The sequence below is a fragment of the Tachysurus fulvidraco genome, chromosome 2 (genome assembly GCF_022655615.1).
Source record: "Tachysurus fulvidraco isolate hzauxx_2018 chromosome 2, HZAU_PFXX_2.0, whole genome shotgun sequence".
Lineage (NCBI taxonomy): Eukaryota > Metazoa > Chordata > Actinopteri > Siluriformes > Bagridae > Tachysurus > Tachysurus fulvidraco.
Window position 1 is genome coordinate 9,145,517 of NC_062519.1, and position 18,986 is coordinate 9,164,502.

Genomic DNA, 18,986 nt, shown 5'->3' on the forward strand with positions numbered 1-18,986 from the left:
GGACTTAGGAGACTGAAGGTTTGCTTTTGTTTTGTGGCTCCATATGGGTTTGAACAAAGCATGTGCATTATTCAGTCTGGAATGTTTTTATGAAGGGCGGCAAACATTCTGGTGATGACTGTATGCTCAAAGAATCGCCAAAGCCAATGCCTTCATCAAGACATCAGGCATTTAATACAGACGGACAAGAAGATCAGAGAAAGAGACGGCTCAGTCTTAATCGCCGTCATCCCTTCTTTCGCTCAATAATGGCTTAATTACATCTGAAGTTTGAACAGTGGAAGTGTGATGAGATGAGTGTGTGTGAGACAGATGGCTGCATTGCTACACTCTGCCCTGCTCCAACAACTTCAGAGGGAGTGTGTATATGTGTGTATGTGTGTGTGGAGGAAGCAGATGGCCAAAGGTGTGTTTAATATTCACACAGGGAAAGGCCGAGTCATCACTACACACGGATGTTCACACAGAGAAACAAGGGTTGGTGTACACACACATGCAGACACACACATGACCTCTGTAAGATTTATCAGGTGATGAATAGTGGCTGAGCAGACACACACACACACACACACACACACACACACACACACACACACACAGTTGAGTGACAGTTTTGTACGATTTTCATAATTTTAAAGAGCATAATAACAGAATTAAAAAAACAATGACAAAAAATAAAGACAAAAAATAAAACAAAAAAATAAAATAAAAAATGCAGCAACTCAGGAGCAGGCTTTCTGCTTTTCAGCGCCCCCAACTGTAAAGCAATTCAAACTGCTCAATAACACTGCTGCTGCATCACTATGAGGGATGTGCACCATAAAAATGCTGCACTCAGGCTAAGACTTGTACTTAAGTGATACATAATTAAAATCTATGAGTTGTGGATGCTCATAAATTGGCAATTACTACAGATTTCAGAAGAGTACAGACCAGTAGATGCATAAAAAACACTAAAAGACAAAAGAAACAAAAAACGCCAGAACGCACAGAACGAAAATCCATCCGTCCATTTTTCTGGAGCGTTTATTCTATATAGGCTCACAGGGAACTGGAGGTAAAGGACATCCTGGAAGGGCTGGCAAACCATCACAAACACTCACATTTTAGAGACACCAATCAGCCTACATGATGTCCCTGAATTAGGAAAGGAAACTGGAGTAACCAGAGGAAACCACTGAAGCACACATTCATGAATTTTTTTTTTTGCACGAGTTCAATTTAGATTCTTCTGACAATATTTTAATCAATGTACGTGTGTGTCTTGTATGTTTATGATGGTGCTGTGGGACTCCTGTGATCGGAAACTCTATAGTAGGTTTGTGTGCGTGTGTGTGTAGCTGCAGTGCACTTCAGTAATACATGTACAGGGACACTGAAATAGTACACAAAGTTTCCAGAACAACAGGATGTTTCAGACAAAAGTTGCAAGTGAAGTAAGACATCGGAAATGTCCTTGCTTCTCCAAGAAACTGTGTGTGTATATATATATATAGTCTTATCCAAATAAGAAACCCACCAGGACAAGCTGTGTTAAGATATTAATAGTGACACTCGCTTCCCTCTGATGTCAGCTCGTCTCTTGCATCTATTTCTTTATTTTCTTCCACTCTGGTTGTGTGTGTTACTTTCATTTAGATTATTAATAGAATTTCTCACAGTAAACAGCTGAATGGTTCAAACCTCTGGTGCAAGAGCAGAGCTTTAAAAAAACAAGTCATAAAGGTTGAGTTAAATGAGACTCCTAACATGACTGAATGCCTTCATGCCAGATTCTGACCCTAACATCTGTGTACCTCACTAGATCTCGGCTGTTTTTCCAAGTCTTCTACTGTCCATTTTTGGGGAGTCTGTGCTTTCAGTTCTTTTCCTGTTGGAGCTCATCCACCTCCAGGTATGTTCATTCTGAGTTGCTTTTCTGCTCACCACACTTACACAGAGCGATTATCTGAGTGACTGTAGCCTTTCTTTCAGCTCTGACCAGGCTTAACCGCCCTCATCTACAACTAACTGGTCAAATCAAGAATCTCATACTGGTCAAATCTCATACTGGTAATGATAAGAATCTCATACTGGTCAAATCTCTTACTGGTAATGATAAGAATCTTATACTAGTAATGTTAAGAATCTGATACTGGTTGAATCTCACACATCAGTTAGAACAGGACAGTTACAGTAACAGTACTGGCAGTCAGCTGTATGCAGAGTGATGTACTAATGTATAAAAAGATCTAACATGGTGTTTATTTTTCCTCACATTTTTTAAATGTTGCCAGATGAAAGTGAAGTGACGTGACATTGCTAAGGGTGGTGACCCATACTCTGAATTTGTTCTCTGCATTTAACCCATCCAAAGTGCACACACAGCAGTGAACACACACACACTGTGAACACATACACACTGTGAACACACACACCGTGAACACACACCCGGAGCAGTGGGCAGCCATTTATGATGCGGCGCCCAGGGAACAGTTGGGGGTTCGGTGCCTTGCTCAAGGGAACCTCAGTCATGGCCGGCCTGAGACTCGAACCCACAACCTTAAGGTTAGGAGTCAGACTCTAGATCTAACCATTAGGCCGTGACTTTAGGCCATGATTTTTTAGTATAATCTTTACAAAACTTCCTATAAATAATAGATTAATTTATGCTGCTCCAGGTTCTCAGCAATGTGCACAATTTTTCCTGAGCTTTTAATTTTTTTAAAGCGTTCCTTTATTTTTCTATAAGTGTTTAAAGAAGTGATTGTCTAAACGGAGTACATGCAAAAAAAAAAGGTGTCATGAAATGGGTATCATGAAATTTCATACAGAAAAACAGTCTTACAACTGAATGTATAATTATGAGTTAATGCTAAATGCATCATTTTGATAATTCAAACAAGATAAGATAATATGCAACAGTGACAGGTTTGAATTGTCTTTATTAGTTCAGAACCCATTTATTAGACAATGCCATCATTTGACTCGTATTCCTTTTCATTCCCTAAGTGCTCTAACACCAAAAAAGGTATGGAGAGGATGATGTATGACATGATGTATGACACAATAAAATATGAATTGGTGGGAACAAAATTAGACACTTTAATATAATTCACTACATGGTTATGCATCTGCAGTTGTGGGAAGAACTTGTACATACAAAGTCTTTGTGTTCAGATTCTTCATTGATGTCTCAGTGAATTCTGAAAAGAAAAAAAAAAGATTAAATATGATTGTGATGCAATAGGCATTAAACAAGCAACTGTTTAAACTTTATTACATATATCAGGCTTATATTCAGCAACATTTGGGCCAAAAGTGAAATGTATGTTCTGCAATATTCCCTAAAATGATCCAGGGCATGTTTGTTTTACTGATCATGATGACATCTCTGGGTTCAGTAGCACATCTGCTCGTGAATCATTTTAGGACACGCGGGACTTTTTTTTTTGTATTGAAGACATGTTAACACGTTGAGATTTCTAAGACAAAAGTACAGAATGAATTTGATGCCCATGTTCAAATGAAGCTTTAGTAGTTTTAATTAATAAAAAAAAAAACAACAACGTGATAAACCAATAAACAGGAAGAAATAAGGTGGTGAATGGAGGTGTGACTGGGCTCCTACATCACTGCTGGTGTTCATTCTCATGCAGGACAGAGTGAGCGATCAGCTCTGCAGCTCATGGGACATAGAAAAGCCAGGATGATTAACATGGGATACAAATTCTGGTGTAATGTGAGACTTAATCGATCACTTAGTCACACACATTTATAAGTGCTTTACAATCCTGGTCAGAGTCCCTGGGGTTTCAATTACTTTTGTGAATATAAAGTTCATCTAAACAGTTATTTTGTCTGTTTTAATTGATGACAGAGTCTTAAAGTGTCAGTAGTCTGTGCTCACATTTGCATCACATGGAACAGATTTCTTTTTTAGCCAAAACTGCCAGTCTATTTACTATGTTTCTAAAAGAGTGAAGCCTAAACATTAGCAACTGATGAAGGCTGACATCATTCAGAAAATGAGAGCGCATGGCGTCTTTGTTCGAAAGAGCTTCAGGGATGTGACCCACTTTCAGCCAGATGGCAAAAACACATATTTCATCATTACCTGGACAGACCGGTGACTATCAGAGTGATAGAAAGGGAAATGTTTTACGCTCATTTATAGTTGTTGTATTTCTTATATTTTAGATACTGGGAATAAAAACTCAAACTGCTGCTGAATACTTAAGCTGGTGAATGACAGAGAATAGAAAAAAAGAAAAGAAAGAAAGGAGTTAAGGAAAACATTACTTTTTCAAACTCACCATTAATCCACTGAATTGCTTCAAAATGCCAAAGAGTAAAAGAAGACCAGAAAATGCTAAGCACAAGCTGAATAATAAAGATACCTATTACACAGTCCATGTAATTAGGAGGCATCTTAAACCTCACACACACCCAGGAGACGTACTGTAATTCAGCAGATTATGGAGAAAATCCCTCGCAATACTTGGAAAGTAGAAGCCATTATGCTCGCTCAGCCCTCTTGAGTCCTGTTAATCATCAACACACACTGAAGACTGCAAGGTCACTTACTGCATCCCTTCATCTTACGGTACCCTATTCACATGCATCTCTTCATCGCTCATGAAAAAATATTTAGAAATCATTTTACACAAACAAGATCATCATTCTTCACTTGAACAGGATGCCACAATGCATTTTCAGTGACTTGAGACGTGAAGGAGGATGCTAATTAAATCAACAGCACATACTAATCGTCAAGGGATAAACGATAATTAACGTAAAATTAACTTTGGAAGCCACACCCTCTTCATTATCTAGTAAAAAAATTAGTGTAGAGTTAGAGTAGTTTTGCCTTTGAACAGGTAATGACTAAACTACACCATTCACCACAGAAGGTTAAGGTACATTCTGATGTATTTATGAGCTGAACACGCATGTATGCTGCCACAGAGACGAAGTGTTTTCTTTGAGCTCTGAGTTGCGGCGTGCCAGGTCTCACGTAGTCAAACATTCAGACTGACGGCAGAAGGACTCCACTGCAGCTTTTATTGGCCAAGGTGAACGCCCATGTCTGACCGACATGAAAAGAAACCGATCAGTTTGTTTTGTTCAGCATCATGTTTAATGTAAAGTCATGTAATGTTCCAACAAAAACAGACTGACGTGCAACTGTAGATCATTCGTCTCTGTGAGTCTATTCAGTGAAACTCATGTAATTTGGGAAATCCAGTGTTTTTTGATCGTCATAAGTGCTCATTGTCACAGATATAAACAAAACTTCCTTCTTCAATGAGGGAAATATAGCGTCACAATGGCTTAGCTTCCAGACGAACCGTTAAAAAACGGAAATCGTAGAATTCAAATCACATGACAACTTTGAAAATCCTGAAGTGTTTCCAATTTTGGAAGCGATATGCATCAGAGGTTCAGCCAACTGTTCATGGGTGTCTCTTCTATGGCTGAGACTATGGCGTGTCAGGAATAAAACTAAAAAAAAAAAAATCTAAAGCACTGAAACATAATTCACTATAACGATACAGCTCAAGGCTGGAAGGAAGAAACAAAAAGGACACCACATGTACTTTAGTTGATGAGTCAAGACATGTTTTGGTGTCTGTAATTTACTTCTCTAGAGCGGAGATGCCAACGTTGATGCCTAGCATGGACAGTGATAGCTGAGAAGTTACCAGTGTTGACCAGAAGCTCACGTGTTCAAATCCCAGCACTGACAAGCTGCTACCTTTGGGTAAAGACCTTAAATCTCAACTGCTCAGTTGTATAAATACAAGTTGTTCTGGATAATGGCAATATATCGTAAATATATCATCCTCCACATCACTTCCAGGTTTCTGATACATGATGTATCTGACAATGATGTAGCCCAGATTTAATAGGTGGATATTAGAGGTCAGAATTCTTTTCTTCTTAATCTTTCAGCTGCTCCCGTTAGGGGTCACCACAGTGGGTCATTTTTCTCCATCTCGACTTGTCCTATGCATTTTTCTCTGCCACACCAACCACTTGCACATCTTCCTTCACCACATCCATAATCCTGTTCCTTGGCCTTCCTCTGGCCCGGCAGCTGCATCCTCAGCATTTTTCTTCCTATATAGCCCATATCCCTCCTCTGTATGTGGCCAAACTCTCTCACATTTTCTCCCTAACATGTCTCTAAAAGGTTAGACAGTTCAGCTATATGATGATGTTTTGTTCATGACTATAAATGGCAGATTGCTCCTGACACCATTGGTTCTCATAGTGAGAGTAGTCTCGTAGGCAGGGGGGTCAATGATATTTTTTAAAAAGTTTGTTACAGTGGATGAATTCACAACCCACCCTTAATTGAAATGCATTATACTGAGTTCCTCTACATAGTTATTAGGCTACTCGATAGTTCACTGCTATAAATAAATCGGCTTGGACCTGGTGCGTTCTGTGGGTGGAAAGTTCAGGAACAATAGAAAAAAGCATGCCTCTGACAAATATCTATAATATTTACATGCTATATATTTCCTTAAACAATGTTCATAAAATTAATCTGTACTTGGGGGATATGGAATTTATCTGATATTTAAAGGGATCTCCAGCACGTCTGTGTGACAATGAAGTTGTGGTTAGGGGAAAAAACAAAGGAGGAAAAGACAATGTTTCCGTAATATGTCCACGTCTCTACTGATGTTCTAGAGGACCAGCAAAACCTTCGGTCAGGGCAAACAGGATCATCTTCAAAACCACATAGAAGGGAGGACAAATTTAGTCTGTAAGCTATTAAGTGAAATGATTCAAAAGAACGAGACTGTCTAACAGTGAAAGGTGTCTGAAGTTTTCAGATCTACATACCTGCTACTTTATGTATTACAAATATGGACTGATGTGTTTTCAAACTGCTATAATACTATAATGTTTCTCAGTCTGTGTAATAGTACTGTAGGCGGTTCTGTCATGCATGTATTTTCATTCAGTGAAAGGAATTCGGGGACTGACTCCTCTAAGAAACATGCATGCAGATATACAGAAAGGTATGATGCCTGAATGACTAAGGTTTATTCTGTTTCGGGTACGGAATATCCCGGAATGGAATATCAGAAGGCCTGTCTTGCAGACTCCACTCTAATCTTCCCAAGGGTGTTTTATCAGGTTGAGGTCAGGACTCTGTGCAGGCCAGTCAAGTTCCTCCACACCAAACTTGCTTGTCCATGCCTTTATGGGCCGTGGTTTGTGCACTGGTGCGCAGCCATGTTGGAACAGGAAGGGGTCATACCCAAACTATCCCCACAATCTTGGGAGCGTGAAATTGTCCAAAATGTCTTGGTATGCTGAAGCATTACGAGTTTATTTCACTGGAACTAAGGGGCCAAGCCAAACCCCAGAAAAGCAACACCAACCCCATTCAAGTGATTAAAATACCTGAATTAAATGATTTAGTGGGGTGTCCCAAACTTATATCCTTCCACAAACCATTTTCGTACAGGTACCTTCAAGACCTTACAAGACAATTGAGTGGTGAGAAACACATTAAAACAGACAAATACACAGGTCTGGTCTGGACAGAAAATGTACTAAAATCTACAAAAATTGTACTAAAATGCTTCAGAGGATTGTGTTTAATAAACTGAATTAATGTATCATTAAGCTACACGCAATAACTATTCAATTTATTTGAATAGCGCTTTGGACAATGGACATTGTCTCAAAGCAGCTTTACGGAAGAATAGAAACATGGAATGAAAAATGTTTAAATTAGGTTTAAAATTAAATGACTATTTATGTCTATTTATTAACATTTATCCGTATTGAGCAAGCCTGAGGCAACAGTATCAGTGTTCCTTACTCTAATGTCAATCACTACAGCATGGGTTCATTAACATCAATTCACTTATTTGTATTCACAGAATGTACAGTTTTCTTTCATTGGGATGTTTTTGGGGTGTAAAAAGAAAACTTCCCATACCTTCTTTGAGCTCTTTATCCATATAGAGCTTAAGCTTCCTTCCTCTGAGACCAAACACTTTAGCAGTTTCGGTGATCATGGCTGTGGGCTGGAGGTTATTTTGATCCGCAGGATTAGCCAGCAGCAATGTGCCGACGTCGCCTCTCTGGCACTCTGTGTGAGGATGAAGGTCTTAGTATTAAACTATTAATATGACAAACACCGATAGCGATAATTGCAACATTTACTGAGGATAGTGTTACATTTATACTGGTGTATTTTGAAACACCATATAGAAATATACTAATTTTATATATAAAAAAGTGTCAGTTAAAAGGCAGAAAAAATATCTCCTATAACACTGGTGATTTATAGAAAAATAACTATATTTGTTTCTTTAAAACACAGGATAGACAGGATTTTAAAAAATATAAGAAAATATATATATATATAAAAAAAAAACAACACTAGAATTTAATGGTATTTTGACAAAGAGGTTGCACAATCAATAATATTAAAAAATGTCACAAAAGCATATAATTAAAATAAAAAAAAAGATGTATTAGTGTAATTTCTAAATAATTATGTTTTATATTTAGCATTATTATAATCATCAGCATTATTTTTATAGAGCAGGACTGTAAATTAGAAATCAGCCTATAGCCCTACAGTAACAGTGTATTTATTCTCTGTTGTCTGTTCCAAACATCCTTAAAGTTCTCACTGCCACAATTAACAGAATATAGAAATGGTGTTTGAAACTTATTGTGACTTCACTTAGGTAAACATGTACATTATGTGACCAAATATATATTTATTTCCCTGAACACCTTCTCATTAATGCAGCCATCTAATTAAATCAGCCAAATATCTGGCAGCAGCACAATGAATAAAATCATGCAGAAACAGGTCAAGAGCTTCAGGCAAAGTTTACATCGGAATGGCTGGTTTGTGCATTTCAGATACTTCTGATCATCTGGGATTTTCACAAAAAGTAGAATTTATAGAGAATGGTGCGATAAACAAAAAACATCCTGTATATCGAGGATCCGTAGGCTGTTTGCAACCTTGTTGTTGAGAGGGATCAGTAAACAATCACCTGACATGTCTGAGCTCATAGGAAATCTATAGCAACTCAAATAAGCACTCTTTACAAACACGATAAAACTATATTGCTGTAAAACCTTGTGTAGAATGAGCTAAAATGGCAGACTAGCTGCCTTTTTTGGGTGAATCTGTGCATGGTAAAGACTTGAAAAGAATGCAGGTGAGTCTGATCCCAAGATAGATACAAACTTCTGTTCTTACCTGACAGGTGTGGAATCTGATGTGGTCTACTAATACTGTAATTGTCTTACTATTACTATTACTTACTAACCAACTTGACTATTTTTTTCTCTGCCTTTTCACATCAACCCCTATAGAACTGTCAAAGTTTCTTGTTTTGTAACAGCATTTTGTCTAAGATATAAGGAAAATCTCAGATCAGCAATTTCTGATATACTCAAACCAGCATCAACATCTTGCATCAACAGCCATGCCAGGGTTAAAGTCACAGAGATCACATTTTCCCCATTCTGATGTTTGCTGTGAACATCAGCTGAAGCTTTTGACCTGCATCTGCATGATTGTATGCCTTGTGGAAAACTGCATAAATGACAACGGGGATGGATGGCAAGTGTATATTTCTAACGATCTGCTGTATTAAGTAAATGCTCAATGGAGGAGTAGCAGCTGGTGTAAAATAGTCTGTAAATCTGTTGTTGTATTAAAAAATGACTATTAAGGTATTATTCTTTTTCACTCTCCACTCCAGTCTGGGAGCACACCATGATGGTGCTGTTCTCTGCCGGTCACAGATTGTGTTTATTATCCATAACGGCCGTCATTGTGAACACAGAGCATAACAAATACCTAAATAGTGAGTTTCATATTTGAGTAAAGGAATACTCAAGCAATTATTAAATACTCACTGTAACCTCAGTCGTGTTGGTGTTCTGTTGTGCTTAAATACACAATTAAAAAAATAACAGAATGAAGAAATATTTACGGGAGGGGTATTTTCTTTTTGCTTTACTGTGCCATAACAATGTGGAGATTTGTCCTTGTTGGTGTGGACTGATGGAGAAGCAGCATGATTAATCACAAAAGAGAATTAAATAAATAATAATTAAAAAAAGGGCGATGTACCTGCAGGACATGCGTTGATGAGTTGTAGGTTGATGTAAGGACACAGCAGTGATTCGGAGACGTTTTTTTCTGCAGGACGAGCTCCCGATGTCAAATACAGAGTCTTCCCACTCAGAGCCAGGAGATCACTGCTGTTCTTTAGCTCTGTAAACAAACACAATCACAGTGAACTAGAGTAATTTGAATTGCAATTGCTTTTTAATGTGACCTGCCATCATTCACTCATCTCTCTCTCTCAGCAGTTATTCATATGCTCAATGCTTTTATCCAAGGCAGAAACCAATCTAAGCCTATAACTGAGCAATTGAGGGTTAAGGGCCTTGCTCGAGGGACCAACAGTATGCACCTTCTCAGGCATCTCTGAGACATAAAGTAAGGTTGTGCAATTTGGTCTTGAGTACTCAACAAACAAAATGAGAGGCTACTCAAGTACTTGAGTTACTGAGGTACAGTTTACATTTGCCAGGTCTCTCTTAGTATAAGGACTCCATATAGACCATCTTTGGGTCTTGAGAAAACTATCAATCTTTGGCAAACATATTTGATTATTGGGTCAATCTGCTAGTGCTGTCTGACTCATAGTTAAATCTTTATTTAAGCCTGAATAGAGTCTGAGGTGTGAGGTGATAACTGTAGTCGAGATATCAGCCGTGTTTCATTGATCGGTATTGTATGTCTATTCAGGGTTACAAAGCCATGCTTGCAATCCAAATTGCGATCCACACACTGACTCTCATACCTATAGGTTCATACAATGTAAATTCACACTCTAAATCAGATAGTAGCTCCAGCCCTACAGTAGTACTGTAATCAATCAACCCTTAGGATCCCTGTAACATCAACTGGATAATAGCTTGGACACAAACCCATTACAACCATTACCAATTGTTGCACAATTTACACCTAAAATACAACCATTAACAGCCCAACGCTTACTTTTTCAGACAAATTACTACAGCTTCATTTCTGAAAAATCACGCATGTGTCAATGTTGTCACATTGTGGAACATCATTTAACTGATCATTGGTACATCTCTAGGTATAATTAAGTGTTAATAGACGTTCATTGAGCTCATCAACAGTAGTTTCTTTCCTCATCTTCCACTCCTCTCATTAAAGCCTCTGCTGTTTCACCATCATCACAGTCCTCCATCTGTTGTGCTGGCAGCAGGAGTTCTGCTTCATTTTATCAAGTGTTTTTTTCCCCTTTTCTTTTAAGAGCAAACCAACATCAGGACAGAAAAACATGATGCTGAAACAAACATTAGGCAAGTTACAGAAGCCGGCACTATGATTAATAACCATCTTCAGTGCTCGTCAATGGACCAACCATCAGTGAATGATTTATTACACTGTGTGATTTACTAGGAAAACTCTAAAAGCAAACACTTCTTAGGTCATGGTTTACTACTTAATGTTTAATCATGGGAACGAGCATGTGTTAAATAATAAATTTTGTGTCATAACATATCACAATGGCCTGGTTATCAAATGAGTATACACTTAGGAACATATACATACGCATGTGCATTTATGCAGTTTTTCAATCGGCCAATTAGGTGTGAGCAGCACAAAGCAAAAAAATCATGCAGATACAGCTCAAGAGTTCAACAATCAATGAAAGCAATCACAATTTTTCCCCATTCTGATGTTTGATGTGAACATTAACTGAAGCTCTTGACTAGTATGTGCATGATTTACAGAACTGTTTTGATCCCCTATGATTGGGTGACTGGAAAGCTGTATAAATAAACAGTTGCACAGGTGTTACTATTAAAGTGGGTGGTAAGTGTATATCTCAAAACAAACTACATTACTGGATTGCAATCTTTCTAATAAGACTAAGTTCATCGCAGAAGCATAAACACTGCCCAAGATTAGTATTCAGATTTTATTTTCACATTTTTATAAACTACCAGAGCAGCAATTCAGCAATTGTCTCAAATAAAACAAACAGACAGAAATTTATGCTTGTTTGAGGGGAACAACAATATATGTGAATTTTGTCTGACATGAGTTTATGCATATGCTTTATTTAAATGGGACAGGACATTTTGTGCGGTTTCACTAAATACTATGCTAAACAACTGCATTAGACAATCGAATGCCCTTCTGTAAGAGTTTTAAGGATATTGTATATTTTGGAAGATAGAGCAGCGACAGATTGGATTTGTGTCTCCTGAGATCTTACATTCCCTTATCTCCAAAACACAAACGAGAGAGAGAGAGAGAGAGAGAGAGAGAGAGAGAGAGAGAGAGAGAGAGAGAGAGAGAGAGAGAGAGAGAGAGAGAGAGAGATCTGTTCATTGGAGCAGAACCTCTTTGGTTGGTACCAGTCCCTCACTAGGGGCCACATAAACAACCCGAGTGTAAAACAGATAAACAGATGTCAAGCTTTAAAAACAAGTGAAAGGAGAGAGAACTGTATATGAACAGGAATTTCTGTTTGCACAGCATTTTTCTAATATTACAAAGTCAACAACAACAAAAAAAAAAATACAAAGGCATAAAGATGGGTAAGAAACGTGTATAAATAATGCCCTTAATTTTTGGAATAGGGAAAACATTATTAGTTAGCATACTGAGCAAGTGAAACATTATTGTGCTGCCCAGTGCCAAGATTTAATTGCCTGGAAACCTACAAATGGTTCCCTTAAAATAACATCCTAATACACAGGTAGCTAGATAATAAGGATCAATCCATGAAATGAGAAAAACAATATCTTTTTATTATCTTCAAACGTTACACGTTTGTGTCCTTGACAAAAAGTGAGGAGTCGTCGATGTTCGTTTGAGATGGGCAGTTCTTAAGCTACAGGGAAAAGTCAGTGTGGAACGTCGGACGGCGTGTGGAAAGCAGGAGGGTGAACAGACAACAGCGCTACGCCGAACTGCTCTGTTTCGTCAGGATTTCTAAATACCTGCATGGCACTGATTCTGAAAATAAATAGCGTCTCGGCTGATAGGCAGCAGGCACGATGTGTTTAAACTAACATACCCACAGGCACAAGAAATTAAACAAATGAAACGTTTTATTTATTGATCTATTTTACAAAAGTCAGAAAGGAGTATGTTATTTTTGGTTAAATCTACAACTACAAATAAAAAAAAGATTTTGTCTATCACAGGGTCTGTATATTATGGTTACTGAAATAAGTGTACTTTTGTCACCGTTCTATTGTGTCTCTGTGTTTTACCTGAGACTACGTTAGTGGTTTAATTCTTTAATTAATTAATACATTTTTTTAATAATTAAAAATAAATTAAAAATAAATAAAGAATATTCTATAGGGTTTAAATCTTGTATTTGAATAAAATTGTGATCACAAAAAATGCAAATTAAAAAAATGATGGAGCTGTAGTTAAAATTGCTAATAGATGGAGTACTGTCTGTTCCAGAAGCTCGTTATATTTATATATTTATCTAGTTCTATGCACTTTCATCCTCTCACTGCATGTGATGTCCTAGATGAAAAGCCCCAGAAGAACAGGGTTGGTGTGGAAGAATGAGTCAGCACATGTGCACCAGTGTGTCAGAAACAACCTGCATCAATTACACGCAAATCTTCACACTGCGTTCACATCAATCAGATCAGACAGCAATGTGATTACAGTTCTCACTGTACAGCAGCCTCCTTTCTTTCTTTCTTTCTTTCTTTCTTTCTTTCTTTCTTTCTGTGTATTTCTATCCTTCCATTCCTTTTTTTCTTACTTATTATTTTCGTTTTTCTTTCTTTCTCAGTATTTCTCTCCCTCTCTCTTTCCTTCTTTTTAAAATGACTCTCTTCCCTTCTCTCTTTTTCTCCCTCCAAATGTTTAAACATTCTGATTAAAAATGTTTCTCTTTCTTTCCACTTTCTTGTTATTTCCTCGTCTCTCAATTGTCCACGTAGTATCACCTCATTTATTCTTTCTTTTGTTGGCATTTCTGCCTATTAACGTTCATTCTTTTTTGATAAAAGGAAATGATGGACATGTTTATTGTGTAGTGGAATCTGTGTGTTGTGTAGAATGGGTCTGTGACTGGCACTGGGACAGGAACTGCATAATCAGCTTCATTCAGAAAAGCACAGCAGTGCTCACTTAAAAAGTGCTCGAAATTTCTTCATATTTAAACTAATATTTTCATGAAAGAAGACAAATTATCATCATCCTCCTCATTGTTATTATTATTTTCAAAAGCACCAACTCAAAATGCCCCATCTACAACCAGCACACACTAAACAACTGTTATATTTATGTGTAATAGGAGAGTGATGTGTAAAATGCCTCTCTTACCAATAGTCTCACTGAAAATGGCCAAAGAAGTGCTGTTGAGTTTGAAAATGCTGCGGCAAACCATCTTAAGCTTCTCTACATCCAGTGTGTTGTCTCCCATGGGATTTTCCAGCAGAACCATTCCCTCTGAGAGAAAGGGGTAAATAAAATCAGTCGGTTTAATGCTGGAGCAACAAAAAGATGTTTAAGGCGAACAAAAGCATTTTAGATTTTCCTTAAAATGGGACAGATGATGACTGGCATGGATATGGAATTGAATCACACCAACTCCATACAGGCTACAGTGTAGGTGTCCCTGCTGAATAATCCACCAGCCATTATACATGAGGATCTCTTTACCTTGTCGTTTATTGTCGAGATTGACACGGAGGTTGACGTAAGGGCATGCAGGGCCTGTGAGAGGTGCTCTGAAGACCACTGCTCCCTTAACGATGGTCAAATCCAGGTCAGAACCCTTCAACTACACCCAAAACACAACATGTACTCAATAACCTGGTCAAAGTCACCACCGAAATACACAACATGGCCAAAAATATGTTGACACCTGACCATCACACCCATGTACAGTCCTTCTGCAAACCGTTGCTACAAATATGGAAGCGCACAATTGTATTAATGTAATAAGTCTGTGTATACTGTAGAATTAGACATTTCCTTCAGTGGAATTAATGGGCACAAATCACCAAAACCGAAGACATGGTTTGGGAACGTTGGAGTGGAAAAACTCGGGTGTCTTCCACAGATCCCTGACGTCCACCCCACTTAACACCTGGGGTCAGAGAGTATTCCACTTCATTTTAAAGGTCATCACGACTGCCTGACCTCACTAATGCTCTTGCGGCTGAATGAGGCTTCCCAGAACAGAGGAGGTTAATATTACAGCAATGGCAGTCGAAACCTGGAAGATGATGTTAAACAAGGATGTATGGATGTGATGGCCAGGTCTTTGGCCATATAGTGTACATTTCAAAAATAGTGGATAACTAAATACAAGAGTGTTTACCTGAGTTTTTTCTTGGACAATCACACTGGCATTTTTGGGCACAGGATAAGGCTTCAAAGGAGCCTTCGTAGTGGCAAGGATAAAGTCTGAATGAGCCTGGATCACTTTGTCTAGGTAATCACCTGCAGGCTCGGAGCTGTAGTACACAGTGATCTCGTCAGATGGGACCAGATGACCCTTGAGAATACAAGAGAGGAAACGTCACTTGAAGCCTAATATCCCCATTGGCTCCAGCATATTGTACACATTTGCTATTATTTTGAACAGCTGAAGATCTGAATCCGTTTCATGTATAGAGGCTGCCTCTCTTACATATTCATTTAGCGGACACTTTTATCCAATGTGGCTTAGATATCGGAAATGAGAAAATAAATACAATATCAAGCAGAGGAAATTACAAGCAGTGTTAACATAGAAGAAGAGTTGAATCGTTAGTCTGGAGTGATGCTGGAGGTTCATTCCAGCTCTGAGGGACAATCAGTTTGAAGGTTCTAGAAAGGGATCTTGTGCCTCACTGTCTTACTCAACAGTCCAACAATGGTCCAGTGCTAGGACTTAAACTTGATATCTTGATATTGAGTTGAATTTAAATAGAGGGGGTGGGGTGAGAGGGAATAACATCATACTAAAGCATCAAAATACTTATTCAAGATAGAACACCAGAGAGAATTTTCCCAAAATGAAACCAGTATTAGATTTCAGTTGTAAGCAATGTAAGCACTTCAACAAAAAGCTCCCTGAAATATAAGCAAGGAGCAGGATAGAGACATAACTGGTTCTTAACATCTACATACTTAAGACAAAAATATTTTACTTTTTTAAATATTTTTCTTACAGCTTCTAACTTTATGGAGAAAGCACTATTAATTCCCACCTTTTTTTTTTAAACACCTAAACCACATTCATACCCAAGCACCATTAAAAACAGCCAAAACAATGGTGGAACTTTCTGGAATTTTAGTCTTCATACACTAAAATGGGCTATAACACCGTAAACGAAGAGTTTTATTTTTCCTCAAACATTCTCAATGCTGGACCCCCACCAGTTACTGCCTCCTTTAAGGAAAGGATAACAAAAACTCTAATTCCCTCCCATGGAAAATTCCTCCTGTTTTTCAGAGTTTCAATAAGAAAGGAATTCAGGCTTGGCCCGGTGCCAGAGACCCCCTTCCCTTTCACATGTACAGAACATACATGGCACGCACCAGGCAACAGGCTGGAATGGAAAAAAGTTTGTTTATTAAGGAAGGGGGACAAAAAAGGAGGGTAGAAGGAAATCCGTCTTACTTTCCTGATCTCCATAACACTTCAAAAAGCAGCATATGTCTTCGAGTGGACCGGGTAATTAAGCTTATTAAGCCTGCTCTGCTCCATGCACATGTAATTCTGGAGTGGAAAAAGTGTGTTTTTCTTTTTCTTTTCAAATAGCAATGCTCCGAGCCTGGGAAAGGCAAATGAGCCAGACCCCAAGAGGGAAGAGAAAGGCAAACATACTGGGTGGAGTGATGCCAGAGGAATAAAGATAAGAGACAAAAGTCTTTCTGTTAGATTTATCTTGAGCCATTCAAACAATTATTCCCTTAATTTTACTTTAACCTTGGAAAGGCGCCTCGTTCATTTAAAATGTTAAACACTGATTGTAATGGAATTAATGAGGAAACGTCGTCATGCGTTCTTACCTTCTTGCGCAGTTTTTGGATGCGGTTTATAACTTCTCGAGCCACGCCTTCATCTACCATCGATTGATCAGGAGTGATGTCTAACAGCACCAAGAGCTAAAGCAAAAAAAGAAAAAAAGAAATCCCAATATTATTACACACCTTGACTAAATAAACCCCTTGCTGTGGAAGACACACTTGAGTTTTACTTACTGGTGAATTTTAATTCTTGACAGTGTGCTTGAACTGAAATATCAAAATATCCCATGTTCCCCTTAACATAGTCTCTCATCATAGACTCTTTAGTTTTACTAAAGTAGACTGCAGTTAAGAGACAATTTGCTGCATACAAACATTGCCCAAACCCACCTCAAATCACGACAACACTCGACCGCAATCTCAATTTTAAATACTTCATGATTTTGTTCAAAGGAGCAAGAACTGACTCTTGAACAAATCTTTCCCATTGAACCAACTCTTCATTCACTTTGTCCAATGGATACATCTAAATGAATGAAATGTTTAACGTGATAAAACTGTGTCTGAAATCACCACGTGCTGGATCAACAGATGTTAATTTTGGACCACATGGTGAACTCATTTCCATTCACTTACATTTTTCTCTTAGAACAAGGGCTACTGGCTTCTTTTTCGGGCTATTTTCTTTTAATTGCATTGTGTTCCATCACTTGAACGCTGACTAGTGAAATCATGGCCAAACAGAGCTGACAATAGTCACAGGTTGAAACATAAATGACATAATCGACTAGCTCAGTATTGCTGGCCATGTTTGGCTAGTGGAACTGAAACCACAAAAGCCTACAAATGAGCTGTCAGGGTTATGCTGAATCTCTTCTGAACTACATTAGACATCAGCCAGTGTAGGTCATAAGTCTCACTAGAACCTAATCAGCAACCTTGTGTCCCAAACGACATACTATACACAATGCTCATACCTTCTTACACTATGCACTACTTACTCTATGGAATTTTATGGAGTGACAAACTATCATCTCAAATGGAACACTAATGGGTTTTTAATAACTGGGAGTATAAGCCGTTTCCAAGTCAACGGCAAACTACGTCACCTAACGCGATGTCGCTAGCTTGAGCAGAATACAGTGAATATTTAAAATATTGAGAAATATTTCACACAATGTGGGCAAATTTAACAGACATTTATAAGATGTCTTGTTCACCAGAGTGTCATCAGTCATAAACAGGGTGCACTGGGTTGTTGTGAGCGACAGAGACATTTTGCATCATTACCTGCCCGTCTGAATGCGCCTCATATTGCGTGGCTGTGTCTGATTTTTGATCAAAGGTGTACATCAGCCGCAAATCTTCCTCACGCAGCTCGTGTCCATCAACTGTAATACAGCCTGGGAGACAAGGAGAAACTTTTTGAGACGCGTGTGAAATGTCATGTAAAATTAGGTACAAAAAATTAGGAACAAAAAAAATGTATAAAAATAATAATTTTGTAAAAGGTCACAAAAACATTCCAAAAATCATGAGGAAAAAAAATAAAAATTTAAAGAATTTACATGCACACTTTTTTTTCATTCTTCAATAAGCCAAAATACACACCATCTTCCAACACTAACCAAAATGTTACAAAACACCATTTAAACGTTTGTTTGTCGTTAAAAACGAGGCTTATCTACACAAAATGTCAGCTTTAGTTCTCTGGTTCTTTGTTCTTGAACTGTGCACTTATCCTGCTCTGACCCGTTCGTGTCACATTTCATAGCCTCGTCCCACGTCGTGCCTAATTAAAGCGCCGATGTTCTGTAAAAGAGGTGTGAAAGTGCTTTTGAAGCAGGAGTGCTGAAACACCGCAATCAGATCCTCGTGCTAATCGGAGATCTCTACGCTTGGGTTTGCTCTTCTCTGCTCTTTCGTTCTGGCGCTCGGGGCTAAAGGAAGC

The 18,986-nt window shown here is 38.2% G+C and overlaps 1 protein-coding gene across 1 annotated transcript in view; it reads right to left on the bottom strand.

The window, feature by feature from the left end:
• Window positions 1-2,907: 2,907 nt before the first annotated feature.
• The window catches only part of iars1 (isoleucyl-tRNA synthetase 1), a 67,585-nt gene continuing 51,506 nt past the window's right edge, over window positions 2,908-18,986 (bottom strand). The window contains exons 27-34 of the mRNA XM_027165409.2: window positions 18,326-18,438; window positions 17,078-17,173; window positions 15,399-15,575; window positions 14,735-14,855; window positions 14,396-14,521; window positions 10,118-10,261; window positions 7,949-8,101; window positions 2,908-3,185 (exon numbers count right to left, since the gene is read on the bottom strand). Coding sequence (XP_027021210.2) covers window positions 3,106-3,185; window positions 7,949-8,101; window positions 10,118-10,261; window positions 14,396-14,521; window positions 14,735-14,855; window positions 15,399-15,575; window positions 17,078-17,173; window positions 18,326-18,438 — 1,010 coding nt within the window. The 3' untranslated portion in view covers window positions 2,908-3,105. The remainder of the gene's footprint in view (window positions 3,186-7,948; window positions 8,102-10,117; window positions 10,262-14,395; window positions 14,522-14,734; window positions 14,856-15,398; window positions 15,576-17,077; window positions 17,174-18,325; window positions 18,439-18,986) is intronic.